We start from the raw sequence: 11,423 nt of genomic DNA on the forward strand, positions 1-11,423 counted from the left end.
GCTGCTAGACTGTGAGAGTGACGGGCGAGATGTGAGTGTGAGCCACCACGGGAACGGGAATGAGAAACGAGTGTGGGCTAGTTTTTTTACTTCCCCATGAATCAACAGGGTTAGGAAGAAAAAGGCCCGTGAGATTTTGACCCATGCCTCATACAAACAGGAGCCCGAGATACGTGGGGAAGAGAAGACGTGGGCTTTATCCCTCACGCGGATTGGGCTGGGATCCCTGCAGGGATTGGGTCATCCAAAGGAGCCCTAAGGGATGGGGAAGTTTCTTCTTGTGTGGGGATGTAAACATGGAAAATTATTTTCGACGAGTAAATAGGGATGAAAATGGGAAGCATTCTCCATCCCTGTCTTTGGCGGGGACCCGTTAAATTTGCATGGGACAATGTTTTTGTATACTAGTTAATGAGAAAAATAAATAATTACTTTATTAAAAGATTACTCATTGTTCAAACATGTTCATTTTAATATACACATAATGATTTCTTTATATCTGATAATATATGATAATGTATATGAGTGACAATATTTTACATTACTAACAAAATATGTATATTCTAATTATAATTTAAGTAGAGATAGGGTAGAAACGTCCCGGCAAACCTTAGTGGTGATCCGGAAAAAAAATTCGTCCCCGCGCAATTCCTTGACGAAACATATTCAATCAGGTCCCCGTACCATAGCGCACATAATGTCAAGCAACAGTACGAAGCATATTCAGTTAGCCGTCGTTGTAAGTTACTTCCCTCATCATCAAGAACAGACACATAATTACAAGTGCAAACAGAGAAGCACACAACTGATGAGTTACACACACGGACGAGAAATATAAAATACAAGAGATATGGCTACTTGGCTAGCCTAAATTTGAAAGGCAAGCTTCTGCTTGCTAGGCACTCAGTGTGACAGAAACAACATTGGACAGCTTGAACTTCCGAGCCTTTTTGGAACGCAGTGGTTGGAAAACGATCTCCGTGTATTGCTTCACAGAAATCTCTTTCAACTCTGAAGATGAAGTCCCCTCAGCTCGATAGTCACGAGGAGAATACAATATTTGAACTCGTGACCTACCTGCATTGGTGTGCATTTGCATTAACAGCAAGACCAAACCAAAAAAATAAAAAACAAATACATGCCATGTACATCATCTACAGCATTTAGGCACATATGTCTTGTAATAATGAGAAACTGTCATAAGATTTCCACATAGTACACAACAATGCATAATAACCAAACATTACAAATGTCCTTTTGATTTCACCCAGATGACCATGCACACATGCCATTTCTATAAGCATTCTATGGACCTAGTACTTCAAACTCTGGCTCTATCCTCCCTAGTCGCTTGCACAACAAAGCTAATAAGGCCCTTTCTGAAAGCATTGTTTTTTAATAATGTGATTTTAGAATACTATAGTATTTTTTTGGTTATGGCACGAATACTGTAGTTTTCAATTACTCTATTTTAAAACATGTTTTTGAAACCGAAGTGTGTGTGGTTCCATTGTTTCTGTGTGTTGTGTGTGTGTGCTGCGAGCTGCTCTTGCACAACTTGAGTCGAGAGTAGAGTATAAAATACCACAAAAACAATATGGTATCGGCAAAACTATAGTATTGAAAACAGAGTTTTGAAAGGCCCATCCAAACACCTTTTATAGCCTATAAAACTATGGTATTCTCCAATACTACAGTAAAACCTTCAAACTAGGAAACTATAGAGCTCCCAAAAAGGCCCTAAACTATATGCAGCAAATGTATTGTTCCACTAACCTAAAGTGACAGACACACATAAGTTCTCACCATGAACACATCACTACAAAGTTTAGGTGAAGATTGTAACTATCAAAAAGAACAAGAAACAAATTCATAGAGCTTACCAAAACCACCAAAAAGAGTTGACTTCTGGATGATGAAGCGACTGACTTTTGACCTCTTGAGAATTTTGAGAAGTTGAACGTCCTCATGCCTGCCTTTGAATTCAATGAATTCACCAAGAACATTTTTGTCTCCTTTGAGTTCCAACCTACAAAAGGAAACAGGCAACTCAGCTATATATATTAACCCAGCCTAAAATTCGCTCCCAGCCTAAAATTCGCTCCCACGGAGAGTCGAATTCAAGACCTAAGTGCTACTTAGACCACCTAACCAATTCAACTAGAGCCCCAACTTGGGAAATTCTGATTGAGAAGGACTGTTAAGATATGTGTCTAGGCGAAATCCTTTCTTGTACTATAGGTTTCCTAGTAGGTTAAGTTATAGATCGATTATGTCATGATTGTATACTCCATCATTAAAGGGTTGAACCCTGCATTTATAGAGGGTGCAACGTTTTCAGACATCTCTGATTTTTGACAAAAAGAACATGGGCCTCTATATTTTCACACTGGACTACAACATGTAAATAGCCTCAACTACATCAAACTGCCCTTAAATTAAAACAGAGTTTATTTTGAGACAACAAGAAATATCAGGCTCATACTAGACAATATAATTTCTCCAACCAGATACAAAGTATGCTGATCGTGACCATTCTTTTTTATCCCCATAGGAAACTGCCATAATACACCAAAAGGGAAGTGAAGTGGAGAAGGAAATTTAAAAGGGCAACAACAAACTAAATTCTTCACCTGTCCCACATAGGCGATGAGCTGAGAATAAAATGTAGATTCTGGAGTACAGAATCTTGCATGTCACTTCTGCTTCCAGTAAATGCACCTTTAATCCATGCTGAGAGTCCAGTCTTTGAGTCTGTCTTGAGATCCTTCCATTGATCATACAGCATGACCTCTGGTTGGGTGCTTATAGTATAGGAAGGCCTGATGCAGAACATCTTAAATAGTTAAAATTACAGTAATAAAAAGAGCCTGACAACAATAATGAGAAAAAAAATCAAAAAAGCATCCGACAGAAGAACAAACAGAACATAATTTCATAATGAGAACTAACCTGCAGTTGGGATTTGGCAGAACAACTCTCCCGATGATATGCCCATCAGGCAGTTTTGCTCCCCTTTGCTCCAAGTATGATTGAAGATTAGCAGCTAGTCTGTTGACTTCTAATACCTAAAGAAGAAATTGCAGCAAATTATTAAACAGGAACAAAAAATACAAGAGGAATGATTGAAGATTAACATAAAGGCATCAGGCGGTACATGCAAACCTAAAGCCCCATTGAATGCGATTAGTTAATTTTTCACAGTTGGAATGTGACTTGGGTCTGAAAACGATTTTAGGATTTCATAGCAAGGGACTGCGGAGCATTAAATTTACTATCAAGAATATTTCCAACAAAGAAATTCCCTTTGAGAGTGTAGAATTTCAAATAGAAAACCTCCAGTATTATATGCCTCATAGTTCTACAATGAAGTAAAACATCCTTTCTGCCTACATTTTCACTGGAAAGTACAACAGTGTTGGCTAGTGATCTCATGCTTAAACACATGGTTATGTCCAAAGGTAGCTCAACCTCACTATGTTCATTAACAACTCATGAGTAAATAACACACTGAAATACATTGAAGTTGTCTATGAACTCAAACAGACGAAGTAGTGGTCAAGCCACATACCGGGTTTGGAAATATCTCATGCTTATGCTTCTTGTCAGTGGGACAAGACCAATTTCCATCCTTGTCAGCCTCAACAAAACCAGATAAGTTTTTGATCGCTACCACCATCACCTCCCTGTTTTAGTGTTACAAGATCAAAACATCAAATTCCAAGTTTGGAAAAAAACAATAGTCCAGACTCAAGTAACTTTAACATCATATGGATGAACTGTGCAAGAAGGTTGAGTACATTGGGTATGAGCCAGTAATGATGACATCTAGACAAGTTAAAAGTGAAATTGGCTGAGAAGCAATTTAGAAGACAGTAATAGTGCTGAAAAAGTATCACACATGGAGTGGTCAGAAACACTATTTCTATAAGCAAGCCCAGGGATGTAGGCTGCAATCAAAGCATTGTTCCAGAGGATCTAGGAAGATATTCAAGTGTTCAAGAGTGAGATTAGAAGATTGGTCAAAGAAGACCACGGCCCCCGCGTCGCCTCGCTAGGGCGGCTTGGGCGGCAAACCCTAGCCGGCACCGCCACCGTCACCGCCCCTCCACCGACGGCCTTGCCGCTTCCAGAGCACGGCGGCGACGCTTCCTGCGCACCCTGCAAGGACGGCGGCGGCGAGGAGTTCTCTCCCTTGCCTCCTCATGCTTCTCCTTTCTCTAGTAGCCGTCGTGTGCGTGCTCGAGTGGGCATGTCGATGCAGAGAGCGGAGGCGCATGCAGTCATGTTGGTGGCGGCTGGCTGCTGTGCGAGCTCCGCCTGTGCTCCCGCTTGCCAGATCTCCGCGGGCGGCCACCGCTCTGTCCATGCTCTCGCCGGATCTCCAGGGACCTTTCTCATCTACTGCCAGTTTCAATTAGGTCCTTGCCTCCGCCCGCCTGTCTTCGTATTCCTTCCTGCTCTGGCGTGGTGGATGGTGGGCATATGTAGGCAGGTCCTCCAGGTTCGTGCAGTTGCCATCAAGCAACCATTCTCCGCCTGTGCTCCCACCGGCCACCACCCGCGCTCTGACGTGATGGGTGGCTGGCGGTGGTGACCGTGGCCGGCGGCGTGGGCGGGGTGTTGCTATGGTCTTCGTCGGGGAGGTTGGCGGTGGTGATGTCCTGGTTGCTGGACAGACGCTTGTCCTCACCGCCATAGTTAGGGCGGATGAAGTTCTTCTGTGCGTGGGGGGGGGGGGGGGCACCCGCGTCTGCGTCTGGGTCGTCGCGTTCTTGCGCGAAGGGCGGATCTACTCGGGGAGGGGATGACCGCCACGAGCGGAGAGGATGCGTCATGTAGCCCGGCAGGTGCGCCGGCAGGGCTGCGCGGCCGGCCGAGATGGCGGTGGCGGGGCCCTCCTCTCTTTGGTGTCTTGGCGGCGTGGGGTGGCTCAAGCCTGCGGGTGTCACCTCTCCTGCGCCGCGTGGGGCTCGGTGTGGTCGTCTGCGGCGGCACTGGCAGTGGTCGGGCAGGCGCAGAGTGGCGGAGTGGCCGGCGGCAACTAGCTTCGGTAGTCGCATGTGCTAGGGCCGACGGCGACTGACGGCATCGACTCTGGCGCGTGGCTGTGTGACGCTTGCGGCAAGGTGCTACCTGGTTTTGTGTGCCCTGTTGGGGGGTGGCGACCGACGCAGCTTTGCGACTGCTGCGGACATGTGGCAGTTGACACGTCAACACCCCTCTCGTAGGGTTTGTGCGGATGTCAGGGCGGCGACGACGACGGAGGCTACATGTTTTGTCCCAAGGTCTTGGCCTGGCGAGGTGCTAGGGGACATCTTGGGCGAAATCCTCAGTGGTGGTGACGCCCGTGAGCATTGCTTCCCTGTTGAGGGTGTCACATTCCCTAGCACTGTCTTCCATGGGCAAAAGCCCGATCCATCTCGGACAGACGACGGTGGCGTCCCAGACGTCACTCCCTTCCTGAATGCGTCGCTATTGAAGTTCGTCTCGATCACGGCATCACCTTCGGTTGTTGCTTTCGCTTCTCGGCGTCCGGTATGCGGATGGAGGTGGGGTTTTGCAACATGAAGTTAAAGCTGTTGCGTCAGGAGATGTGGCTCGGCAACAATGACATGAGGCAAAACTCCCCTTTCTTCATGGACTGAATTGTTTCGGGGGTTGGGCATATGCCAGGGGCGGGGCGGGGCGGAGGATCATGCTCGTTGGTGTAGAATCGGAGCTGCCTCGCGTGGGGTGTGTTGAGGCTTGGCAACGACGCCGCACTGCGATCTTCCTCCTTCTGTTCCGGTGTTTGGGTGTTAGCGTCGTCGTGTTCCTTGGCCATGTGCGGCCCGTCTTGCGGAGTCGGAGTTGCCCATCCCTTGTGTTGAGCTCGGCAATGGTGACTTTGGATGGGTTTTGTGTGTGTGGATGCCGATGTCTAGGTTGTTTCTGTTTGTTGTTTGTGCACTCTGTGTAGGTTTTGGGCGTTTTCCTTAAAAAGTTAAAGTTGGGTCATTTCCATTCTTCTTAATTGAAAGGTACAGCTCCTGCCGTTATCGCTCAAAAAAAGAGTGAGATTGGGCACTTGAGAAAAACAAAAGGACTAATAGATCAGGCACCCTACAATTTTTTGGCACTAACATCATCGTTCTGCAATGCATTATCTCTGTAATCTCAAGGCAGTATACCCAATTGATAGCTGCACATATCTTCGCTCCTGATAATTTCTTAAAAGGAACAAAAAAACATTCTAGCTGACGAGGTTGGAAATTGCGAAGTGGCAGGACAGACTGACCTCTTGGTAACGAGGACAACGTCGATATGCTGGCGCTCGCCGGCGTCGGGGTCGGGGATGCGGAGACCGACGAAGCATCGACCGGCGTAGAGCTTCTCGAGCCTGGAAGGGGGAATCGGAACCGACGGTGGGGTCAGTAGGGTGGGTTTCTCTTGTCCATAAAGAGTCAGAGTGGGGGAAGGAGTGGAACCTGGAGGCGACGGCGAAGCAGAGATCGGAGTGGGAGGAGTCGAGGTCGGCGAGGTAGGAAGCGTCGTCGCCGCCGGCGAAGAAGACGCGTTGGATGATCTTGTAGACCACCAGGCCGCACAGGATTTCCACCCACATCGCGGCCGCCCTTTCTTTACCCTGCGAACTGCTGATGAACCCCAACGGCGGGGAAGGCGGAAGCGGAGTCGGTTTCGATCTCGACCTGAGACTGTCTTCAGCGGTTCCCCTAAATTTGTCCCCCTATATCCCACTCACGTGCCACGTCAGCAATCTCTCTCCCCCTATATATCCACGCTCTACAGCGGTTCCCCCTATAACAATCCTCTATACCCCACCACACCAATATTATATATTTTCATCATCAACTAACTCAACTACCATGAAATCTTTAAATTGTTATTATTTATTAATTGCTTAGTACACCGGCGAATTTTGGTCCACATGTAATTAGCGACCTTAATAATTACTATTCATACGTTAGTATAAATACGGTCCGAATTTATGTTTTTTAGAAATACAAATTTTCATTCTTCTAGTCCACGACACGACTGGCTTCCACGACACGACTGGCTTCTACCGGAAGCCACGACCGTCTGGCTTCCTTCACACACCTAGGGCACCTATAAATAAGGTACCCCTGGGCACATGCTCCATTCATCTACACACTCACCTCTTCTATATCATCCGCCATTCCTTAAGAAGTCCGTAGTACGACTCGTAGTTTAGGTCGTCATGGAGTCATTGAAAAGCCTTGTGTTCTCGTCGTCATCCGACGATTCCGACGATGAGATCGATACCTTGTTGCTTGCCCAACATGTTGAGCACCTTGTAGTAGGAGACACGAGCACGCGGCGTAGGCGCTCCTCATTGCCTCGCCGAGTTATCCATAGGGACCACGCTGCTGGAGAAAATCTCATCAAACATCACTACTTCGGACCTAATCCTGTGTATCCATCACATGTATTTCGTCGAAGGTACATTTCGTAAGTTATGATTTTACTTTCATTTCTAGGTTTGTTTTGTTAATTTTTTGCTTTATTATCGTGCACAGGTTTCGGATGCATCGTCCTTTGTTCCTACGTATCCTTCGTGCCGTTCAGCGAGAAGACGAATACTTCACTATTCGTTCTGATGCAACCGGTTTAGCAGGGCTTGGTCCATTGCAAAAGGTTTGTGCTGCATTGCGTATCCTTGCGTATGGGTTACCAACCGATGCGGTAGATGAGTACATACAGATTGGACAGACTACCGCTAGAGACTGCCTTATCCGTTTTTGTCGCGCAATCATCTCTTGCTTTAGCGAACGATACCTTCGTATCCCTAACCACGACGACATTGCTCGCATACTACGTGTAAACGCCGACAGGGGGTTTCCGGGTATGCTTGGCTCTATTGATTGTATGCATTGGGAATGGCGCAACTGTCCTACTGCATGGCGCGGACAGTTTTGTGGGCGCAATTCGAGGCCAACAATGATACTAGAGGCAGTCGCAGGGTACGATTTGTGGATTTGGCATGCCTTCTTTGGAATGCCTGGTACGAACAATGATCTCAACGTGCTTCATCGGTCACCTGTGTTTGATCCGTTACGTAACGGGACGATGCCACCAGTGCACTTCACTATTAATGGGACCACTTACAATTTCGGATACTACTTAGCAGATGGCATATATCCAAATTGGCCTACCTTTGTAAAAGCTATTCGCCACGCATTTGAGGAAAAAAAGGTTCACTTTACAACCAAGCAAGAGAGTTGTCGAAAAGACATTGAGCGAGCATTTGGAGTTTTGCAGGCAAGGTGGGCTGTTCTACGTGGACCCGCTTATGGTTGGGATCGTAATCACCTTGCAGACATGATGACTGCTTGCATTATTATGCACAACATGATTGTCGAGGACGAAGGAGATGGTGCAGCTAATGTGGACTTCATTGGCCCCTCTGGGCCACCAGAGCCGTGTAACAATACTCCTGAGGTCCGCAACGAGTGGCTGAACAATCATATCCGCTCAGAGTTACCAAACGATCCGGACCAGGATCTCACATGTCAGGCAACTTACTTGTCTTTACAGCACAACCTCATAGAACACCTCTGGGCTCGTCGAGGCTCCATGGGTTGATGCCTAGTTTCCAAAGGATGTGCTATACCAATGTTGTTCACTTTCAATTATGAAGTCAACGTTGTGTACCAGGACTAGATGTCGTATGTGCTATGTATGTCCCTGGTAGAGAAGTGATAGTTCCTTCTAAGTGTAATGCCTCTGGTACAAATTAGTTGCATAAGTTTCCAAACTTGAAGTCATGTATCAGAATCCTTATTATGAATATCAATTATGTGAAAATAAACAATGTTCAAAAACCAAGCTGATGAACTGAAACAACTAAGGAATTGTTCAACCACTCTAAAATAGACATGTCGAAACACAGACGACCACGGTTCGCCGATACAAAGGTGACAAACACCTTATGGAAAACAGTAGTACTCGTCACACAGGATTGTTGATGAAATATTCGATTAAACCTTTTCTCCTTGCGATGTAAACAGCTCTCAATTCTTCAGGTAAAGCATCCATGTCCATAGCATAAAGTTTGTTGAGCTCTTCGTCTTTTTGCTTCCTATCTTCCATCATCAATTTTTTTCCTGTACTTGTATTTCCTTGGATTGCACCTCCAACTTCTTCAGTTCAACTTCCTTCATGAACTCAATGTTCTGCTGCTTTTGGTCTGATTTTTCTTCACTTTGCTTGAATCTTGCTACTTGCATGTCATGGATTTTAGAAAGGTAGTCAGTAGACTGAGATGAAGTGGACATTGACTTCTTCCTTGAAGCTTTCGCGGAGTCACGTCCTAATGGTCTCTTCCCTCGTGAACCACCTTCATCATATTCAACTTCATTAACAGAGCCTGTAGGTGTAAGACTACGGGCAGGCTCCGTCCCCGCAGTGCCTCTCCAGGGGCTCCCATGAACCATGGCATCCCATTTCGGTTCGTTTTTAAGGCGCGTCCAGCAATGCATGAAATGAAATGGCTTTTTCTGTGAGGTTGCATAAAGAGTTGCAGCTTTCGATGTCTACACAAGAATGACAACCACACATGAGTCAACGTATACCAGTACGATTACAGATACATTGACATACAAAACTTATTCGAAATTAATATCAGTTTACCTTGTCGTTATCTGTGAGGCCACTCTGGTTTTCCCTTAGGACTCTTGCATAGAATCCAGCAAATTTTCCTGTTTCAGCTCTTATTTTGTCCCACCTGCTGCTGAGAGCCCTATTTAGCCTCAAAGGAAACTCACCTCTAAGTTCATTGTACCTTTTCTCAATTCTAGCCCACAAACCCTCCTTCCTCTGCCCTGTGCTAATAACTGGGTCACTACTAATCTCTAGCCATGTTTTGCAAAGCAACAGGTCTTCATCAGGTTTGAAGTTCTGTTCCTTTGTCCTCCTAAAAGTCCCAGGTGTATCAGAAGGTTTGGTAGGGCTGTTAACTTCCTGGACACTGTGTTCTGCTTCGGATTCAAAATTGACAGGGTCTGTCTGGTTTGGTACATGGGTGGAAACCTGAGGACATTGAATGGGTGGTACCAGCTGTGGTTGACCGAAAGATGTTTGTGTAGGAGGACCCCCAGGATTCGTCATTCCAAAATATGGGTTCCATGGACTACGGAAGGTATATAGAGAAGGGTCATTATGTCCCTGGGACCAGATAGGATTGGTCATATGGGATGTAGGATTACTAAACATAGAAGGCTGTGTTGGGTCCAAACCTTGGGGCTGCCACATCTGAGGATCCCACAGGGGTGGGGGGAAGATTTGGTTACCTGAATTGGGGCTGCCACCAGGTGGTCGAAAAGGTGTATTTGAGTTGTTCTCACCCATTCTGGAATCAAATACATAGATACATTAAGAAGGACAACAGATAACAAAGTTGGAGCATAAAATACTAACTCGAATTAATTGCACATTACGGTGACAGAAAATGATCATAAGGATGCACCCATTCGCATACATTCATTTAAAAGGATGAAGCATTCGACACAAGGTTCTTACAAATCGAACATTAGCTTGAAGCAGTCCTACATTGGTTACGCATGCATCACAGACATAACACAGAAGTTCCTAATTTATTTGGATGCATATGTGCCACTACGACAAAGGTCGAGGTACCACTCTTACAGGTTCCAAATGCTATACCTAGTGGACCTGTCCGAGTCGTAGGAGTCATTGTCACTGGGCTCGTACAATTCTGGTGAGGAAGGGGGGTGTAAGTGAATTGTCTAGGCCTTGTCTTTGCAGGCTCAGCAAGGTGAATTTGTTCCTCCATCCTCTCCTTCTCTGGGTCAGACCGTGCTTTGCTCTCCAGTGCATCCTGCTCCATCTTGTCTACCTCCTTACGAATAGCAAGAAGAGCATTGAGAAGGTAAGGCTCGTCACCCAAATGACGGAAAGCCTCTTCTAAAAACGTCCTAATATTGAAAGCACCAGTTTCCACAGAGGAAGCAAGAATGAGGACCAAGTTTTGCAGCACTTTGGCATCATGGCTGCTCATCTTGATTGGAATCCTCAAGTTGTTGCTCCTTGGCTAGACAAGGTGCATACATAAAAAAAATTAGGGAAGTGTTGTGACTATTTGGTTAAATAGAAGTCTTGTAGTCACATAGCAAACAGCTGTAGGTATGCAATATAATAAAGTAATGAGGACAAGTAAGGAACCACACAGTGCTAGGCAGTTACGAAATAATTGTTGGGTGAATTGGTGAAGCACTGTCCAGTATTTGAACACACTATCCCTGGCTTGGTGCATATGTTACTTGCTTAGAAAAAACAAACTTGCATAACAAACATGGAAGCACAGACAACAAACATGTACAGTACACTTAAGCAGATTCATAAAAACAAATAACATAAGCGAATAAAGGATTTAGAACCTC

At 45.7% G+C, this 11,423-nt stretch overlaps 2 protein-coding genes across 3 annotated transcripts; one reads left to right on the forward strand and one right to left on the reverse strand.

The window, feature by feature from the left end:
* Positions 1–663: 663 nt before the first annotated feature.
* Positions 664–6,756, reverse strand: LOC100278967 (uncharacterized). Of its 2 annotated transcripts, XM_020549777.2 has the most exons (7): positions 6,471–6,756; positions 6,281–6,382; positions 3,572–3,686; positions 2,953–3,068; positions 2,634–2,822; positions 1,884–2,029; positions 664–1,077 (listed from the first exon to the last, which is right to left on the reverse strand). In XM_020549777.2, the coding sequence occupies exons 1-7, from the start codon at positions 6,605–6,607 to the stop codon at positions 896–898; spliced, it is 987 nt and encodes a 328-aa protein (XP_020405366.1). In that variant the 5' UTR covers positions 6,608–6,756; the 3' UTR covers positions 664–895.
* A 422-nt stretch (positions 6,757–7,178) lies between these two features.
* On the forward strand, positions 7,179–8,793 carry LOC103637721 (uncharacterized). The gene is made up of 2 exons (XM_020547163.2): positions 7,179–7,464; positions 7,542–8,793. Exons 1-2 carry the CDS (start codon positions 7,223–7,225, stop codon positions 8,605–8,607), a joined length of 1,308 nt encoding a protein of 435 aa, XP_020402752.2. The 5' UTR covers positions 7,179–7,222; the 3' UTR covers positions 8,608–8,793.
* Positions 8,794–11,423: the final 2,630 nt, after the last annotated feature.

This window comes from Zea mays, chromosome 1 (genome assembly GCF_902167145.1).
Source record: "Zea mays cultivar B73 chromosome 1, Zm-B73-REFERENCE-NAM-5.0, whole genome shotgun sequence".
Lineage (NCBI taxonomy): Eukaryota > Viridiplantae > Streptophyta > Magnoliopsida > Poales > Poaceae > Zea > Zea mays.